General features: G+C 42.2%; 1 protein-coding gene across 2 annotated transcripts; it reads right to left on the minus strand.

Moving 5' to 3' along the window:
- Positions 1-1366: 1366 nt before the first annotated feature.
- Positions 1367-19231, minus strand: PLIN2 (perilipin 2). 2 transcript variants are annotated; one of them, XM_067553133.1, is made up of 9 exons: positions 19087-19231; positions 15689-15750; positions 15413-15608; positions 14579-14661; positions 12650-12935; positions 12140-12324; positions 11260-11394; positions 9585-9875; positions 1367-2763 (listed from the first exon to the last, which is right to left on the minus strand). In XM_067553133.1, the coding sequence occupies exons 2-9, from the start codon at positions 15716-15718 to the stop codon at positions 2629-2631; spliced, it is 1341 nt and encodes a 446-aa protein (XP_067409234.1). In that variant the 5' UTR covers positions 15719-15750; positions 19087-19231; the 3' UTR covers positions 1367-2628. The 2 variants fall into 2 exon arrangements, with proteins under 2 accessions (XP_067409234.1, XP_067409235.1); XM_067553134.1 differs by lacking the exon at positions 1367-2763 and having other exon boundaries at positions 8612-9875.
- Positions 19232-20776: the final 1545 nt, after the last annotated feature.

A 20776-nucleotide genomic window follows, 5' to 3' on the forward strand; every position in this document is an offset into this window, starting at 1 on the left:
CGTAGATGCGGAAATGTAGAATAGATCCCAACGGGCAACGCGGCACCCTCCCTAACGCCTGGGTAGAGCATGGCCTGCTGGGAGTTGTAGTCTCTACCAGCCGCGTTGCCTGCTGGGAGCTATCGTCTCTCTACTACGCCCATGAGCTACTATTGAATTGACTGAAGGGACGCTATTGCCCTGGTGGGTGGATGGCACAGGCCGGGCATGAGTCATTCCCCACTGCAGCATGGGGAGCCCCTGGCTTTGCTGGGGTGCAGCAGGAGCTCTGAGAGAGACTTGCAGGGAAAAACGTGACTCTGGATTTCTAATGTAAAACGCACGCTTGGGGGATAAAGGGTTTACTACCGAGATAACCAACCAACCAGAAAGGCCTCTCCCTACATCATAAACAGACAATCCCTTCTCCCCCTGCCACCAACTTCCACCTTTAATCTAGAGAAGAAGGTGGCTGCAATTTGTGACACTTAATGCATATTAAAGGCAGCTCCCTTAACCAGGCAGATTTTGGACAACTCCAAGAAGCCGGGACTGATTGCCATCAGTCATATGGAATCTTTTGCCCGTCTACACAGAAAACGTACATTGGCATAGCTACATCTCTGAGGGGTGTGAAAAATCCACACCCGAGTGACACACATAGCTATGCCAGCCTAACCTGTAGTATAGGCAGCACTCTATGGCTACACTACTGACCTTGAGCCTATAGCGCTGCTAGTGCAGACGCTAATCTAAGTCAGCAGGAGAGAGCTCTCCCATCGAGCAGTGGTACCTATACCCTCCTGCTGACAGTGTTATCCACACTGGCACTTATGTTGATGTAATTTACATTGCTCAAGAGATGGCTTATTCACATCCCTGAACACTATAACTTACACCAACATAAGCTGTAGTGTGTACATAGCCTCAGAGAGGTGGAAGAACTAACAGTGATAGGAGAACCTTTCATGTCACCATAGTGAGTGTCTATACTGAAGAGCTACAAGAGCAGCGCTGCCATTTTAAGCGTAGACATGCCCTGCTTATCAAAGTCACTCTTGCAATATTGTTGTAATACATTATCTATCAATCGCACTGTAGCACCTGTTACGTAATCAGTCCGTATCCGGCTCTGTGAAGCTGCATTTGGAATAAAGCAGTCAGTTTTTTTTCTACCCCAAATGGGTATGTGTGAGCCCCCAAGTGAGTCTGTCCCTTGCCCACATAAGGTTAAGGTGCAGCTCAGTGTCTGTCGGATTATATTTGAATCAGATGCCCATCTGGTCTTTTTAAATGCATTCTCTCCCCTGCTTTAAATAATTAAAATGAGAGCTCTTTAGACAGAAACTGAAGTACAAGAGACAACAAAGAAGTCACACCACACAAATTCTAAGATTTATAACTTAAACTTTATTTCAAGGCATTTCAGTGACTAGACTTCAAAGCGTTCACAAAAATCAAATAGTACATTGCAATAGAGTAGGGGTGTCAACCTCATTCTCATTTGAACACCAAATTACATTCGTAATCAGTGTCTGTGGGCCTGGTCTACAAAATTAGCACCATATAAAACCCACAAAATCTACAATGGCTTCCCAGTGATAACAATGGGATTTTTGCACATAGAACAAGGGTAGTATATGACCCACAGAGAGTAACATAACATTGAATGGGTCTGATCCTGCTGCATTCCTCGTATACCAAAAACTCCCACTGAAGTCAATGGTGTGTGCAAAAAGTGTAATATTGATTAAAGTTATTAAAGTTAATTGCTCTGTTTGGTTACTGAGCAAAAACGATGGTGTGTGTCTCTAAGTTACTATCACCAGTTTCTCCCTTTGTCAGTTTCTCCTTTCTGTTTGTATTTGCCCATGATTATTTGTATCGCTCCTCTATACTCTGTTTTTTCCTTTTCTCTTTCCTTTTTTATGTATTTTTTATTCCTATTTCTCCTTTCTCCCTTTGTGTTTTTTGCATTTTCTCTGCCCTTAGCCCCATATTGTATATTTCAGTCTTCTAATCCCAACTCCCATTCTTAGTCTCCCCCGGGCAGCAGAAGTACTTACTTACACATGGAAGGGATGCAGAGGGAAATGGAGCTCTTTCATGATAAAACACTTCCTAAAAAGGGACACTGTTTCAAACTCTTTAGACACAGAGTCTCACCAAAACTGACTAGAATCCCAAGGTCAAGCCTAGACTGTAGACCTTTCCAGCAGCAAAGAGGTAGATGCAGAAGTGCTTCACTCACATAGATTAAAAAGGGAAACTTTTATCAGCAAATTCTAGTCAGTTTCTTTTTGCTGACAGCCCTTTGTGCAAAGTATTGGAGTGCTGTTTTGGCTGTTGCTGACAGCAAACCAAATAGCAGTGCAGTTTTAAATGGATGTGTATACCAGTCGGCTACATCGATTGGGCCATACCAGACCTGGAGGATGGAAGTTTGACACCCATGCTACACTAAAATGCAGTCCTTAAAAAAAGAGATGCAAATCAGAATGTCGATGCAGCTAAGTGAAACAAAATTGATCCAAAAACTGTACACTCCAAGAGCTAGATAGATTTCTTTTTAAAAAGCAGAAATATAAGTTAGCATGGCAAAAAAAAAAAAACCATATCAAATCAAGAGAACAGTTTTGTGCCTGATATTTATTCAGCTCTTTGTCCTGTGATGATAGGACCATTTGTGCGTGAAAAATCTTGCTGGTCATCCTCATCCAAACCCAAAATGTCTGGAATATCATCAGATTCTGAAGACAAGTCTGTGATAGTGAAATCTGGCACCTGCAGAGGAAGAAACCCAAATAAATGTGAAGGTAAAAACTGAAGGACCTGATTTACAGAAGAGCTGAACACTAAGGACTCCAACTGATGTCAACCAGAGCTAAACATGTTCAGTACCTCTGAAAATCATTTCCAAAGTATTAAACAAATCAAACATTCTCAGTTTTATTTTAAATAGATAGTGTAGAGTGACAGAAACATCTTAAGCAAAACAAACTAGTTGATTAACAGATACATTCTTATAATAAAAGTGGAACAGAATTCACTCAATACAGAACATTTCATAATACTTCAGGGTGGTATGTTAAGAAAAAGGTTGTCTGATAAGATTGGTCTCTTGCAAAGATTTTAGTGTATATTATATCTCACATCCATTTAGAATTGTTATGTATGTTTGCTATATCATCTTTATCTTCAGTCCACTTCAAAATTCAGAAGGGAATGAGGCTTTGAGAAAAAATTAATGGTTTTGTAAGCTGCTAGTAGGTGAGCCTGCTTATTCACAGAACACATACAGCATAGGTGATATCAATACAAGCTCCTCTACACTGCACTGCTAATATGCCTCAGTCTTTTTCTGAAGAAATCACATGGGGAAGTAATTGCCTGTAATTGTGAGAAATTAACATTTCACAGCAGTTTGCCAATGGAAGTCTATATCTGTAATTGACTCACACTGATCAACATTTTAAGACCCAGACTACATGGCAAAACTTTCATTTGTATAAGCTCAAATCTGCCACCAAGTAACTTCATAATAGTTACCAACCTTACAGCTGCTAGTAGTATATTATTTAAACCAACAACCATCACCCCAACAGAATTGACACCACTCTATTCCAAGTGGAGAATACCCATTGCCTCACTCATGCACTCATCAGTTTCAATACAGCACATTATTCAATTCCTACCCTAATGGGGTATGTAGAATTAGTATGGACTGTTTGCTATTGGGTGAGCAGTCATGACCAAAGTGATTTTTATATATGGTCTGTTTGTACATACAATTGGTTAGTAAAGCACTTAGCACAGGTAGATGTTGGGCAAAATTTTCAGAAGCCAGTTAGGAGCCTACTTTCCATTCCTTTCAGTGAACTGTATGTGATTTAGGATCCTGGAAGCACTTGAAAATGGGAATCAGCTAACTGATTCAGGCATTTTTGAAAATTTTACCCAGTCTGAGCAAAGTAAATATATTTTTCAGTTTGATGCAGAGTTGGCTTAAATGTAGGCAAGGTGAGAAAACACAAACTCAGCTACAGCATTTGTGCAGCAACTGTAGTTTGGGTTTACAGTTAGGGTAAAATAATAAGCAAATACAATGAATCTCCTACTCTGCTTTAACTATCTTAAACATGATGCTACACTGAGAAGCAACCCAGTTATTTCATCCTCTAACTGCAAAATATTTCTCTCTGTTAAGATTATTCTTTAAACAATAATATTGACGGCATTGTCTTGCGCTGCTGTGCAGCAGACTATGCTCAGTCCTTGTTATCAGGGGATGACATGTTTGGAAGAGTGAGGCACAGGCCAAAGAAGGAAATGGCTCCTCAGATTACTCAGCAACCTTTCTAGTAGAATGTGGAGATCTGGCGCTGAAGTTGGTTTACAGGGCTGGGAAGTTAGAGCAGGGCTCCAGAGATATGAGAGGCCCCCAGTAAAATAAAACTGGGCTTCAAAAGACCTTGTCATCATCCTGGGCCTCAGACACAGCATGAGGATTGCAGCATACAGGCCTATAGCAACTGACTAGTTTTAGATAGAGCTTGATCTTGCTCCTAATGTGATCAATAGAATTAATCCTATTGACTCCAAACGGCAACAAGAACGAGGCTCCATTCCTCTATTGGCAGAAATTATCATACATAGCATTCCTTACCACACTAGTAAGGTGACTAGGAAGTCTAATACAATGTAACCAAAACATTAGGGGCCAAATTTGGAGGTAATATGTAAGTTAGACATGATAAACTTCTGCAGTACCATTTATACCCACTCTACTCATATTTAAGGGAGTCTACTTTGGAGTTTCAGTAATTTACACCTTCTCCATCCATCTTAGCAAGTTACATGCACTTAAACTCCTTTATATGTTGGAAGAATGGATGTAAGTGGCTCTAAGGGCCTGTTAACATTAGTGATTGCTACACCAGCTGCAAACCCTCTGTAGATGCACTCTGCCAGTGTACAACACAGTTTGCATCAGTGTGATTTATCTTTATTCTGAATCAGATAAGTTGTACCAGTGTAGCACATATGCATTATATTTATGCCAATGCCAGGGTAGATCAATGCAAAAAGCCCTATCACAGACAAGCCTTTAATGTGAGTCTAACTTCCACATTGCCTCTGTATTTGCCCTTATAGTTTGTTTCATATTTGATGGGGAATGGGAGAACATGTAACCCACATTTTTCTTGAGATTGTGACCAGAAAAGACAGGTCAAACTTCTCTTGCACCCACTCCCCTCCATAAATACTGGTTACGTTCTCTATTAAGTTACTTTTTACCAGAAAAAGTTAAACTATATTCCAGTGATTTTTGTGCATTTAGCCACTATTTATCAGAATTTAATTTGTATTTTGATACTAACTTTAATGAGAAAGATGTGGCAAGATATTAAGAGACTTTTGAAAAAGAGAACTACATACAAGCAGCATAGGAAAGCAATTGCTTACTTTACAGTTTTAGCACATGGATACAGCCTTTATTTGCATGCATCTAAGTGACTGAAAATTTCAAAAACTCCAAGTTTCAGTATTAGTGTACAAAACTAATAAATTCAGAACAAATAAGTATTCACAATATTACTGACCATATGTTAAACTCAGGCAGTGCAGTGCTTATTTTAATACCACATTGAGAAAGCAATATGCAGAATTCACTGAGAATTGCAGGTTAGAATATTTTTGTGGAGGAGACATTTTTGGCAATTTTTTCCAGCTGGTATAGAAAAAGCAGATTTGTAAGCAGCATTCAGACAACCCATTAGGAAGCCTGAGAGTCCCCATGTAGTCAGTCAGAATATTACAAAGAGCACCAAATGTCTGTTTTATTAAGATGGTAACAGCTTCACCTTTCCTAGGAAGCAGGATGGCTTGGAACACATTCTACTCCCAGCTAGTCCTGTGCAACTCCAGTGAAGCAGATGTTACTTATGGAAACTGAAAGATCTTTGAGGAGAGAAAGCTCCTTTTTCTGTCACTAACTTTGGGAAATTAAGCACTCACTTCTGGTGTGGAAAAGCATTGCAGGATACATATGTTTTCTGGAACCTTAAATGGTTACTACTTCAGTCTTTGTCTAGGATAATAGAAGTAACCAGTATCAAACTGGATGAGGAGTGTGAGGCTTGTATTTATTTCAGAGATCTTATATTGCACTTAAATCAAGCTTAACTTTACAGATTGTTTCTGTAATAATCCTTTGTTCTAGATGTCAGTGCAATTGTTTATAAGTCAGCATATTTAAGACTTCCATAGCTTACAAATGATTATAACAGTGTAGGAAAGGATGCTAGGAGGTAAAGCTGATAGCTATTGATTTATGCTAAGAGGTGTAGTGGGGTTTTATTGCCCCTCACCCAAAATCTAGAGCAGGTGTTTAAGATATGGAGCTAAAACAATGTTTAGTGTGAGAAAAATCACTAGAGTCATGAGCTACACCTTTCCATAGCTCAAGTCATTTCTCAATGTATCAAACCCATGGCCTTACAAAGGCTCTTTGTTTAAGGTGAAATGTCTCTTTATTCTCAGGCTGATGGTAGAGTGGAGCATTTCTATAAAGTGTCATTGAGTTGATCATTAGGCAAGTGCGGTGAGGAAGGTAAAAGTCAGACATTTGTAGGAACAGCTTCTACCCCACCCAGGGCTTTAAGTGATCATTTGAACAACTTTTATCTTATGACTTCAAAAGGGACCCCTAGCAGTGCTACTACAACATAAACCCTTTTGAATTGGCAAGCAACTGTGGATGAAGTAAAAAGCATAAGCCAGCCTACAGAGTCTTGTCTGCAGTAGGAGACTGAGGAGCTGTAATTTAGCACAAGTGCTAACTAACTGGAGTATAGGCACAGTTGATATTTTAGAACCATTTTGTTTGAAGACACATGGCAGGAGGGGGGTCTGCTCCAGCAACATTCCTATACACCCATGCTATTGTATCCTAAGGAAAGAGCTGAAGTTACAGTTGTGATTCAGTTTAAAGGGCTCTCTTGCACCACCCTGCTCACCTTTAGTTTTTAAAACCATGGGGGCACAAAAGTTCAGAACCCAAAATATCCACCTATTTGACCTCAGCTCCCTATTAATCTGAGGAAGCATTCCTAGTATTGCAGCAGCAAGTTTCTCTTCATGGAGACCCTTATGAGCTTAGATGCCAAAAGGCCCAACAGGAAGTGCTGATTCCTACTTTAACTTACACACGCCTCTTAGTGGCATTGCCTGCTGGACCCTTTTGGTCCCTCAACTGTAAGTTAGAGCAGCTTGGGAGTCTTAGTTAGAATTAGGACTTTGTCCTTCAATGATAACTACAGGCCAACAATTAGGGAGAATGCATGATGTTGCCTCTCTGAGCTGCCAACAATTGCCCCAGTATGTAAGAGTGCTACTTTACAAAAAAAAAAAAAAAACCGACAATGTTGGAGATGTTACAAAGTCAAATATAGGTTGTAGGACATAGGAGTCAGTCCCTATTTTATGATACATTTCAAATAAAAACAAATCCACTAGAATACTGAGTCCATTGTTAACCCAGAAGCTTAAAACTCTTAACATGCCCATTCATTAAGCAGGAAGGTCTCTTCCAACAGCCTCAACCCCCTATTTAGTTTGAGTTAGCTAGCCATTTTGATTCTCATGTTTAAATGTTTCCATTGTTTCCAATATTGCATAAGCAGTGGGTTTGAGATTTTGGTTTTGCAGATAGTTTATGCTGTTCATCATGTGGACTCTCCCTAAGTTTGATTTAGGGTAGAAGAGTTAACAAGTGTCCAGTAGTACTTGGCAGAAGTTTCGTATTACATTACACCTACTCATGCAATATAATACATGTACTAAGCCAGTTAAGTAAAGTACTGTGCCAGTTATCTTTGGAGTTTCACATGCATGCGTGTGTTTAGATTAGAGATCGCTATTTTTATCCAGACATTTGGAAATTGAAGCCAGCAATGCAGTCTACAGTGCCTGCCAGGAAAACAAAATGGTAAAACACAAACATCAGTTATCTTGGACAGCCCTCGAGAGGAGCAGGGGAAGTAGTTTTGAGGTAGGGCAATGCTCTTCCCACTGTAGAGCTTCATACTACCCCTCAGATGGGCAGGTCAGCCCATCTGGCAAAGAAATACATGTATTTGGCTTTATTAATGCAACTGCCAGACAACAGAACATGTCTGCTATTCTCTAATGAAGAGTATATTGGCTGCAGGGGGAGGACAGCCAGTTCGGTAGGTGTGAGAAGTCACATGCAAGAAGAATGCCCACACTGCAAGCAGCTGTCCAACCCATCCTGCACCAACCTCCTCCTTTACATTACAGCGCAGTCATTTCTACAGTCTATGTTCTCACTAAGGCAGACAATAAGCACAGACAAGCTGAAGTAAAGCTAAGAGGGAGTGGAAGTGCAGGTGGGGACTGAGGGCAGGAAACAAATGCAGCAGCAACATCTGACCCATCTCTATATGTGTAATGCATCTCATGCTGGTTACTAACTAACCAGTAGTTTGTTTCTACTTTGTTTGCATTTCAAGTCTGCCTTCTCCTGGAGCCAGTTCAACAAGACTGAGTCACAGTGCTTAATAAGGAAGTGCTAAAATGCTTGTTTTTACACCATTCAAATGAGACAGACTTTGGCTGCTGAAGCATTTATTACTGAACAGATACACAAGTACAAAAAGGTGAAAAAGCACTATAAAAAGACATTAGACTAGGCACACTGGTACAAACAGCATGACTCATGCATTCATATTCCATACTGCAGATTTAATTCTCAATACTAGTTTTAAGTTGAGTTATTGTGTAGTTAAAGAACATTGGGGTTGTTTTTTGTTTTTTTAAACAAACAGATCTGAAAAGAAGAATTAGGGCAATGAAAACTCACAGCATTTAAATAACTGGCTGAACAAGTTAGAAACCTTACTTGAAGGCAAAGCAAGTGGCAGATTCACATTAAGGCATTATGCTTTTGTAACCTGTCCAATAAAGTGATTTTTAAGACAATTGTACAGTCAGAGCCATAATATTTGAGTGCACAATTTGTGATACTGAAACATCAATGGAAGTTTGACAAAATTGTCCAGTTGAACTGCAGGACTTGAGTGCCAAATCAAATCCTAATACTTCTATATTTTTCCTGCACAAGTCACTGACTAGTCAAATTTTTTGGTTGCACTGAATTTCGTTTAAGGTCATGGTTTAAGGTCATTGACACTTTGGCTGTCAAACAAGATGAGGCTGCTTAACCAGGTAACTAAACAAGGTGAACCCGTACTATAAGCTGCTGAAGTTTGAAGCCTCAAGGCACTTCGTGCTGTTCATTATTTCCAGAAGCACTCAGATAGGCAAAGTTCCTGTCTTGGGTTAAGAACATGTTTAGATCATAATCTCTCCCTCCCCACTTTGTTGAGTTTATTCCCATAGGTCACCTGACAGGTACAATAGTTAAGTCACCTTGTTAGGTCAGATTGCAGCATATACATGGGCTATGCAATTTAATCTGTGCTGTGTTCAGGCCGTTTGTCTTCCTGACTGGCATTTTTCTCCCCTTCACCCTTGCGCTCAGCATGCTGAGACCCAGCCAGTTGGGGGTAAAAGGGACCTACCAGCCAGTTGAGTGGTGTGTTGTTAACAAGATAATCCATCACATCATCCAGAGACTCCTTCATTTTCTTCAGCTGTCCTTTGCTACTGGTGAGAATATTATCTGATACTTCACGGAACGAGGAAGCAGAATGGAAGCTCCTGTAGACGTCTCCTGCCATTGCCCCAACATGATGAACTCGATCCTGAATGTTCTGCGGCAACCCCTGTATGCTGGACATCAGGGTGAGGCAGGTGGTCTGAAGCTGTTGAGTCAGGCTACGTGCCATAGCTAGTGTGCGTGACTCAATGTGCTGGAAACAAAGCGCAACAGCATCTCTTAGAAGCATGCTCATTAAATGCTGCTGTGGTTCTTAACCTATTTACCACTGTGGGCTGTACATGCAGCCCACATAATGCAAAACGTCACATGGGCAGCAACTATGTGCTGATTGGGCCACTAGCAGCCCACAGGCCGAGAACCATTAGTCTAGAGAGCTGGTCACTGCAACAATTCTACTCTGTTGCCGAAAGCTCAGCTCATGGAATGAAGCGAAGGGGAGACAGAGTTAACGTTGTGGCAGATGAAAGCGCAGGGTCTTCATTTCAGAGACAGGAAACTATTATGCTATTGGCTTGACTGAGTTTACTGGGTCAAGATCTTGCTTTTGAAAACAGGCCCGACAGACCTAGGATATGAACTCTAGATGGCTATAAATCTCTGAAGTGCACTACATTTATGGAAAATGTGGCACTCTATTTCTAGTCTCAACTGTACTGTAGTACAAGCCCAGTAACTCACTGTTTAAGCTGGAAGCATTACCTGTGTTTCACTAACAGTTTCAAATACTTATGAGATGGCATTTTAAATTCAGCTAATCAGTTACTGCATTTGTGCTGTTATCAGAACACCAGGTTGATTAAGACACCTGCAAGGAGAGGAAGTAGTCCAGGAGGGTGGGGTGAGGAAGGAAGGTAGAGGATTGGAAAATTGCCTTGTCAGTCCCACTAAGGTTGTTCTGATCTTCTGAAGAGCTACATGAGAAGATGTCCAGGACAGATCTGAGTACCTGGGAGAGCATATTATCAGTAGCTTGGCCCCCAGCAGTAATTTATTGAGCCTGCGATTCAACCGTGGAGAGCAGGTCGCAGCAGCTGAGTATAGAGAGCTTGAGGCCAACATTAACTCTCCCCTCATTACCACCACCCCCCTTTTTATTTTTTTTAAACCAAAAAAATTGGAGGTGAGAATGTAGTAGGTAAGCTGAAGCTTGACTTCTAACATTATAGAAGCAGCTGGAGGACGCAGAAGATAGAAGGTGGCACCCAGATTACCACCTTAGGCCATTATTGCACTGTTTAGGGTTCTCCTAAGAGACATCTGCATTCAGATAAATAATTTTTTGTTGAAATGAATACAAGTAGTCTAGTCAATTAGCTTGCATCACTAATTATGGCTGGTGCCAATCACCAGGCCAGTTTAAGTAATGACCAGCATAGAATCAAATTCAATTCATTTTGCAGATCAATCCACATGGTGGGTGTAAGTCACCACTACTCAGGTTCTCCATACTTAAAGTGCATCTTGGTAGCATAGGATGTTTCAAAAACGATTAATACACAAGGACCAAAAATTACTTGTATGTTTACAGTATGTACTTCGCAACATGTAATTAAATTCTTGGTGCATTTATTTACCTCAGCATTGCGTGATTCATCACCGTCATTTTGGCCTGTGTTTTTCTTCCATTCTACCCAGGACTGATATAGCATTTCCTGGGCATCATGAAGTTTCTGGTTGGCACTATTCATGTTCTTTCTGGCATATTCAATCTAGAAAACAACAAATGAGGTAGTGAAGCAAGGATCCCAAACGCAGTTTAGGGTGCTTATGATCAGTGTTCTCCAGACCTCCCACTCTTATTTGCGAAACTCATTAAGAGAAACAGTTTTGTTGGGTAAACAGCCATTTTTAGAGCTATAGAGGAAAAAAAATCTGCCTTGTGTTTTCTAGTAGTATCATGTGTAAGTGTTGGAAATAGTGTACAGGTCAGAGTCCAGATGCAGTTTCCAATTTCTACTTTCTATAAAGACAACTGTTCTGCATCACAATTCTAACAATACAAGAGCACTCAAGAATAAGTAGTTTCAACAGCAAAGTTAGTCATAACAAGATTTAAAGAATCTTCTTGTACTAATGGAATTGGGTAGGATTCTTGAATAGAATAGCAAGTCATTCTTCACTGGATGAAGTCCATTTGGTGTAGACCCAGTGCAGGGTCTAAGCTGGGTCCTTTAAACAGGAACTGGTATTGAACAAGTCAATTTTCTATTAGTCTTGAAAAACAGATGCAATCTCATTTTACAGTTAAACTAAAACAGGTTCAGTCTCAAGAGATGAGGATTTGAAAAATAATGGATGTGTTTTATACCTTTAAGAACCTTGGATTTAATTGGTGAAACAATTTTGGTTAGAAGTTTTCCATATTTCTTTGTCAAAGAGTTCTAAGATAGACTACCAAGAGATTTTGCATTTACACCTCATACCCACCCCAAATCAGAATTTTTGTTAACTTACCAGATTAACAGTGTAATTGAGCTGTGAAATAGTCTCTTGGCTTCTGTGCTTAGCATCTCTAACCCTGATTAAGGCCTGTTGGTAGGCACGGGTGCGGACCTTTGAAGACAAGGATCCTAGTCTAATGTAGTAGCTTGGCTTTTGAACTCCAACTTCAAATCCTTCAACCTTTGTAGCTTCTTTTGCTAGAGAGAAATGCAAGTTTAGACCAGACTTCCAAAAAAAAGAATTAGGTTAGCAGTCCAGCCTCTGAAGGACTACAAAGCAGGTTCAAAACACATCTGGATGGGGCAAAACCCACCTCTTCATTCTGAACATGCCACTCATCCATATGCCTTCCCTGCCGACAAAAGTCCATCACAGTTGGCATAGGTGAAGGGCTATGTCTGAGACTAGCATCAATGCCTGACCACCCTACGAGCAGTGGCACAAGTGACGTGGATTGTCTCTCCCCACTCACAATCCCCCTCCCCTGTTGCTATCTCATCACAAGTACTGAATTAGTCTTACCTAGCTCCTCTTCAGTAAGTGGGAGATACTGGTCTACAAGAGTCTCCGACCTGCTGAGTGCACTATCCACCCCGCTGCTCACCATCTGCACCACACGACTGCCTAGTACAGTGTTAATGCTGCCATTGACAACAGACTTTGTCATTTCCACACTGTCATGCACAGCTTCTTTAGTCTTGTCCATGACTCCAGTAATTGTGTGGGAAACCGTATCCTTGGCACCAGTCACAGTGATTGTTACAGCATCTCTTGCACCAACAACTACATCCTTGGCATTTGCGACAACCTGCAAGGAAAAGAGGAAGATTCCTCCTTTAATAATGGTGTGTTTAAGTTCTGGATTACAGATCTTTCCAGAAGTGCAGACAACTAAAAGTTTCAGTATAACTGATTTCAGGATTCTTTAAGAGGCATCCACTACAGAATCAATGACAAATCTGGCTTTCATATAGCAAGTAGAAACCTAAAGCTACTCAGTGTTAGAGGAGGAGGCACTCTCATCACAAAATGAATTAGCATTAGTAGTTTACAGAGTAGCTGGACGATGCAAGCCTAGAATTATGTTTCTTTCTACCCGGTTTATCATAAAAATTTTTCTTTAAGGAAAAAATTCTCAGAAGTTTTGGGTGCCTAACTTGTGACTGTTTAAAGACACCAGGTATTAATGCCATGTTCTGATCAAGAGTCTTTTGGGCTAGGAAGATTTATTCTTCATACAGCAACATTTATACCACCAGGTCATTAAGCTATTTACATTAAATGGTCATAAATGAATGTTTGTCTCCCTCCATATCCAGCCAGCCTTCCAAGTATTACTGAGGCATCACTACTGAAAGGAACCCAAGTAACACAATAGTCAAGAACCCAGCTATGTGGCCCATTTGGTAGCATCATGCAGGACACTATTTGATTACAGGTCAGCCTAGTCCCCCAAACCAACATATGTAACCCCTGTAAAGACACCTAGCCCTAAGGAAGGATACTAACTCAATACAAAGGAAGGGCAAGGAGATAAACTTTAGTTAGGCGGGAGAAGACCTTGAAAGAATTCAGGCAAGACAGCAGGGATCTTAGTCTAAAAATTTCTCTTCTAAGAAAGATTGTGCAATGCAACTTTGAAAAAAACAGCAAGCTCTCAGACACCAGAGGTATTCTTCCATTGTAGTCGCATGGTAGCAACGAATGAAAGCAGATATTCCCAGTGGCTCAGCATATTGCAAAGTAGGAAGTAGGTTAGATTAAGCTCTTTAAGCAGGGACTGTCTTCCAAGGTGTGTATTGGACAGCATCTAGCACAATAGGTCCCTCATCCTAAACGTGACCTTTGGCACAACAGCAATATAGACACAAGTTATAAATTCAGTATTTACTTTTCCACCCAAATGGATAGTGCATGTTACACACCTGTTTCACTTTCATAGGTTGTTCTCCAGTTAGAGCTCATTTTAAATTACAGAAAATGTTTTTATATGAAGTGATTAAGTGTGTGCAAGTCATTTTAACAGTTTCCATATTCCATTTCTTTAGAAATGGCTATTGTTTGAAGTAGAGTGTTTAGATATCTGAACCAATGCAAAAACGTTACCTGGTTTACAGGTGCAATATAAGGATTAATGGTAAGTATTATCTTCATTTAAAATGGGAAGGAAAACAAATTAAAGGACAATTACTATGGTGCCATACAGCCACTGACTTCAGCTAGAATTATGGATCCTCACACGTGGGGGATGGGAGAGAAGAAAAAGGCGTTTGGAGGGGGTGGGGGAAGGCTTAAGTGACTCCAAAGGCTACAGGGTGTCCAGGACAAACCCAGGGTTAGAACATAAAGTTCCAAAATGTTCAGCATTGTGCTCTGCTCCTAGCTATGCTACCTCAGTAATTACTGACTCTCTGGTTGTCCCAAGGATTTAAATGCAGTAATTGAATCTACCTTGTCAGTTGGTTGATATAGTATAGGCAGTCTCTCTTCAATTTTGTCCAGTCCTATGCATGCATAGCTGTTGGCAACTGCAACTAGAGAAGTTTCAAGAATGATTAAGTTGCCCTTGCGCTGTTTTTAAAAAAAACCCATACCCCGCCACCCACTCCAACACCCCCAAAGCTAAAGGTTAATTACTTTTTTTGAAATAAGAAGCCCAGTCTCAGTTTGTATGAAAACTCCTTTTCAAAAAGGAAACAAAAACCAACCAGCTTAATTCTACAAACAGCCCAGGTTTCAAGCACTCAGCAAGAGCAACGAACAATTGACATCAAATATCTTTCAAGGGAGTGACCTAGAGAGGAGACTGATGAAAGGTCTCCTGGCCATTTGCCAATTCATAAGACTAGACATGGAGCTAAAACCAGAGCAAGAAGCTATGAAACAGTTGCCAAATTTGTAACTGCAAGTTGTACTCAGAAGTAGGTAAAAGGGGAAGCATGATGCAGAGCTCAAAACTGGGTGAAAGGTTAGAACAGAAATTGAGCAAGAGGCTTCTTAATCTTAGAAATCAAAGCTCATTAGGAACGAGCCAGAAGTTTAATGTTAGGAGATCCAGAACTCACTTGATTTCGGACTATTTATAAAAGCTCAAATTTAATTACAGTTGCTCAAACTAAGGTAACAACTCTCCTGTGGAGACTTACTTGTTACAAGTAACTAACTCACACAGGGTGCCCCTAGATACTTCTAAACACTACCACAAATCCACAAAGCCTATATATTTTTATCTAAACAACTCAACTAAGTACATCAATGCACAAAAAAAGTAGAGCTGCGCCTTACTTTGTGGCTCCAGCTTCTGGAGGATAGGCATAGCACTTGTCATGGCCACTGCAGTGATGGTCTTCACTCCTTTTTCTGCTATCTCACATACTGATTTCAGGTAGGGATGATTATCTTTTGTGTTGACATAAGCGGTGGACACCATATCATAGGTGGAACTCACCAAGGGAAGGCTGACAACCCTGGCTACCACATTCTGTGTAAACAGAGAGAAGGTTAAACTCACATCCTTCTTGGCTACATGACAAAGTGACTGATCTGTTAACTCATACATACCTGTTGTGGGTCAGTTACTACCAATGCCATTTTGTTTTTGTAGGTCTTGACTCTGGTTGAGCCTACCGAAACAAGATAAAGCCAAATTAAAAATGTATTAAGTCTTGAATAGTCACGCCCTAATATTCCACTTTAATAGTCTAGGCTGTAGTTCTTCCCTTTCTGGAGAAGCAAGCAGTTATTCCTAAGAAAGCAAGAGGCTTTTAAACACTTGTCTGGATCCTTCTCATGAAGAGGATTGACACACTCATATGCAGGCTGTAAGGAATTAGGTTATACTGTAATAATTTAGACCATTTAAGCTTAGTTTCTCTACTACATTCACCAGTTGAGATCATAGCAATTCAGGTATTAGATGCAAAATGAAATGGATTGGCAACTAAAAATAGTTGAGAGGTTTGTAATACAAAAGTTTTCCATTGATTACTTCATTGATTTGACAGCACTCTTGGTCTAAGCTAAGTTACCCCTGTTTGGATGCATCTTCCATATAGTAATAGAAAAATATTTGAAGAATTAAAAAAATTGTGATTGTAGACATGGGGACTCCGGGTAAGATGAAGTATCCGCAGCTATTTTTAACTAATATTTCAAAATGGGCTAGATTTTAAGTGGGTCAACTCAACAGAAGAGAAGTTAAGAATTTATGTATCATTAAGGCCCCAAATCTTGCTCTTACACACATTCTTCACTTTAAGCACACACGTGATCCCATTGACCACAATACACAAGTTAAACGTGTGTTTCTGCAGGATCACTTTCTAGTGCATCTATTGCTATACAACAAGTACTGTGTATCTCATCCTCTCCAGAGGATTTAAAATGTAGAGGCATAAGCAAGTTTGCAGAGTAGCGTTGTTTTATAGCTGGCACCTGTACTGTTTCCTTCCCCACCTCCACACAAATGGCAGAGTTTCAGCCTGAGGCACTTAACACATACAGATTGCAGATGACCATTAAGACTGGGCTATTTGTGCCAAGGTCATGCACCACCACATTGGATGGGCTCCTGCTACCCTATTAGATGCTTGCCCTAAAATTCCCCTACCCCCATACAGAGCAGGGTTTCCCTACTGCAGAGAACTCTGAATTAGTGTTGGCAGGTTAAACATTTATTGCCAAATCACATGGGGTTGGAAGACGCCCCAGAAAACAGCTGTCACACCAGGACCCACCCATCCTGCTTCTTCACAGAGGGACTTCTGTAGGGCTAAGGAGAAAGTACTGGCAGTCTTCCCATACACCCCACCTAAATCTGCTAGGCTTTCATCCCTATCTGTGGAGGAAAGAGGAGTAGATAATACAGTCCTAATTGAACAAATATATTAATGCTATTCCTGAACAATGGATGGTGTCTTTCCATGGTGTGTCTCTATACTAACATGATAGAAGAGGCTGAAGCTAAGCCTCAAGAACAAGCGTTCTTTATTTGTAAGATTCATACATGACAGTGCCCTTTTAATTAAGGGTCTGTTTAGTTTTCAAAAGACCCTATATATGTCTCAGAGCATTAAAACTCAACCGTAAAGTTTAGTCCATGAAAGCCCTAAACAAGGAATTCCATAGTGTGGGGTTTTGTTTGTCAGAGCTCCTGACAAACAAAACAATTCCACATTTAATATGCACTGCAGTGTTCACACACTAGGAAAATGCCAGTGTTCCCATTTCAATTCTTGATTGTTATGCTTATAGGTTCAAGCACAGCTTTTATCCTGTAGTGCCCAATAAACAAGGACAAAAGTAGGCAAAATATTGATTGTGTTAGTTTCTCTACAGCATATGTACAGGCACAGAGATGCCTTTTGTAACTTCCCCCCATCCCCTTCCCTGATGTAGTAATAAGATGAGCCACCATTTTTATGGTGGAACAAATTTGGCATGGAGCAGATTACTAAGGAACACAAATAGATAGGTGCAAAGAGTTAGTATAAAATGTTAAGGCTTACTGAATAGATTCCACATCAGCAGACAGGACAAAGTACAGTAGTCATAAAATGTTAAATTCCTTTCCATACTAGATACATAGAACAACTGAAATACAACTACCTTTGGACTGCAAGGCACCACAACACTGGGATGGGATAGCAGCACCTAGCTAAAAGCAAGGACATTGAGGCAAACCTACTCTTCTATAAAAAGCTATGCAACTTTTAAGATCTATACAGACCAAGTATGAGCTTAGTTTCCAAAGGTCTCAGAGAGAGAGAGAGAGAGAGAGAGAGAGAGAGAGAGAGAGAGAGAGAGAGAGAGAGAGACACACACACACAAAGAGAGAGAGAGAATTGCTCTCTGCTGGAAAAATGAAGAGGTAATGACCAGTCCTGGCATGATTTATAACCTCTTATTCCAGGAGCTAACCCACTGCTTAAACCATCCCCTGACCATAACTATTACAGATCCTAAAAGCTGTAGCATTCACTACAAGAATATAACCCCACACGAACTCTAGTGCATATTCTCAGCCACTTTGACAGTTCCCTCTAGTTAAAGGCCAATGTGGATCTTAACAAAAGAAGTGCATTTGAGAGATGTGGTTGAGTTAGACCCACATGTGTAAGCCATATTTTAGAGAGAGCAGAGACCAGTAGACAGGAAAAATGAATAAGCTAACTGAGTCAGAAGTTTTGTTCCTACTTCCATAAAGAGGAACAGAAGCGAGTGGCTTTCAATCTTCAAGCAAGGGGACTAGAAAGCCCCTTTCCACTCACTACACTAAGCAGACATCAGGATTTGCATTCCCATCTGATCCAGCTGTCTAAATTGCAGACAGAAGCACCTGTCTACGGATTTCATCACTTCAGCTTTTTGGTGACCCACTGGGCAGAAACTGGACCAGCAGCATCACATGTGTTAAGGGCAGCGAGGCCTCCCCAGGCTACTCCAGCTGCAAGGACCACGGCTAACAGAGCTCTCCCAGGGACTGGCTGAACGAAGGTGGCTTCAGACGTTAGGCGTGAAATCGTAAACGCATCAGTGAAGCGACAAAACCCCTCTCCTCCCAGAGAGACGGGCTTGAACAGCCCCTAGGGCGCGACGCCCCATTAGCGCAGGACGCGCGGGGCTGAAAGGGGAACACTGCAGATTAAGAAGGATGGACGGCCAAGAAACACAGCCTCGCCCCTTCTCCCGCCACAGCCGTGTGCCAGCCCCCCGCAACCCCAGCCCCCAAGGGCGTCAACAGCCGGGGCTGGCTCCGGCTGCGGCAACCCCAGCGCCGAACAAAGTGGGGCTAGCTCCGTGCAGGAAGGGGCCAGCAGGGCAGGACGGGGGCTAGCCCCGTTACCGTGGAGCCGGCTCCGCAGCGAGCCCGGGGGTTTAAACGGCTCCGGCGCTGCTGAACATGCGCCAGCACGGCAGATTACCAGCGCTCCGCCGCTCCCAAGGGCAGCTTCACTCACCCGAGAGAGCCGCTGATCCGCCGCCGGGCTGCCTGCGCCTAGAGACAGAGACCGACACCCCCCGCGCTCGCGCTAAACCACGGTAGGAGGCGGGGCTGCGGCTCGCGCGTCTCACCCGTTCCCGACCCGGACGCGGCAGGGCAGGGCCAAGCCGCCCCCGGCGCAGCCTCGGCTATTTATGCAGAACGGCTGCTGCCTCCGCCCCGCCTTCTCTCGCGAGATCGCTGAGTGTCACGGGCCCGGAGGCTGCTGCTTCGGTCTCCTCCTCCCACGTGATTAGCAACCGCTTGGAGGGGAGGGGGGAGGTGTGTCCGCTGGTTTGATTGGCAGGCACAGAGAGCGCAGCGCCCTATAGGAGCGGCTGCAATGAGTCCCGGCTCTAGTCGCTCCTCCCCTTAGGCTGCGGGCGGGGCCATAACCCCGCCCCCACAGCCCGGGAAGGGCGGGGCTAGGCACCAGGCAGGCAGGAAATGGAGGGGGTCGCTCACTCGGTGCGGGGAGACAGAGGGGCGTGGGTTTGGGGTGGTCGCTGCTGCGGGGATCCATTGGGGGTGGGGAGAGAGAAGCCTGTGGCCCTTGCCTTGTCAGCGGTCATGCCTTTATTTGCTCTGTGGTTAGGCATCAGGGGTATAAAATACATCCTGCCCGAGAGACCCTCTTTTGAAGTGACCCGATTTTAGGCGCTACCTTTAAGTGCTCCCCACCCAGCACCCACTGAAATTTCGTACTTTGTTTCTTAGGCGCCTGTGCCACCTACCTCTCACTCCCAGTTCCTGTCCCCACGGGGCACTGGGGTGAGCTCCTGGGCAGTGGTTAGAGTGGATAGTCATCTTCCCTTCCCAAAGGAATCTAAGCCAAGTGCAGGGGTCTTTTTAAGTCCTTCCACACAGTGCTGATTGTTGGAGTTATTTCCAGGGTGATCCTACTTACAGATCCCCCAGCTATAATCAGAGCCTCACTGGGCTAGGACTGTACACGTACATTGATTCCCTGGTAACAGGAACTCACACACTGAAGCCCCAACACAAGACAGCACTGGGGGAGAAGGAAATATGCCTCATCAGCAGTTGGGAACTAGGGTATCAGAGACATTATGTTACTCAGGCAAGGTAGTTAGAGTCCGTTGCAGAGCTGGGAAATGAAATCAGCTCTCCCAAGCCTCAATCCATCATTTTAACTACAAGGCCATCCTTTTGTTTAGAAAGACTCTTAAGTCCCAGTTAAATAAAAGGTGTATGCAACTGCCTTTAGGTAGACATTGTGAAGTAACAATTCAGGATAGTGTTTTTTAGAAACATACTTAATAAGAATCACGTGGATGCTTGAACAGTTTTAGCAGGAGTAACTTCACATTATAAAAAAAAATCCCATCTGTTCCACTTAAGTACCTCAAAACAACAACTTGCAAGAATAAGGAGAGTAGATTTTGGCTCAGTACCTAGTATAGTGATTGCCTATTGCAATAGGGTTATTTTCCTCCCTCCAGTACTCAACATTCTCTCTAAAGTAAACCATAGATCACTATAACCTGAATTGCGATTGACAGTACACTGAAGTACTCCAAGGCTTTCATCTACTTCACAAAAACATAGTTTTCTATATTAGACATGGTTCATGTCCCCAAGAGCTTATTTACTGATAAATACAGGATGCAATTTTTGGGCCGGGGGAGGGGAAGAGTGTCAGGGGG

This window comes from Emydura macquarii, unplaced genomic scaffold (genome assembly GCF_026122565.2).
Source record: "Emydura macquarii macquarii isolate MOO-44397 ecotype Brisbane River unplaced genomic scaffold, CSIRO-AGI_Emac_v2 contig_1451, whole genome shotgun sequence".
Lineage (NCBI taxonomy): Eukaryota > Metazoa > Chordata > Testudines > Chelidae > Emydura > Emydura macquarii.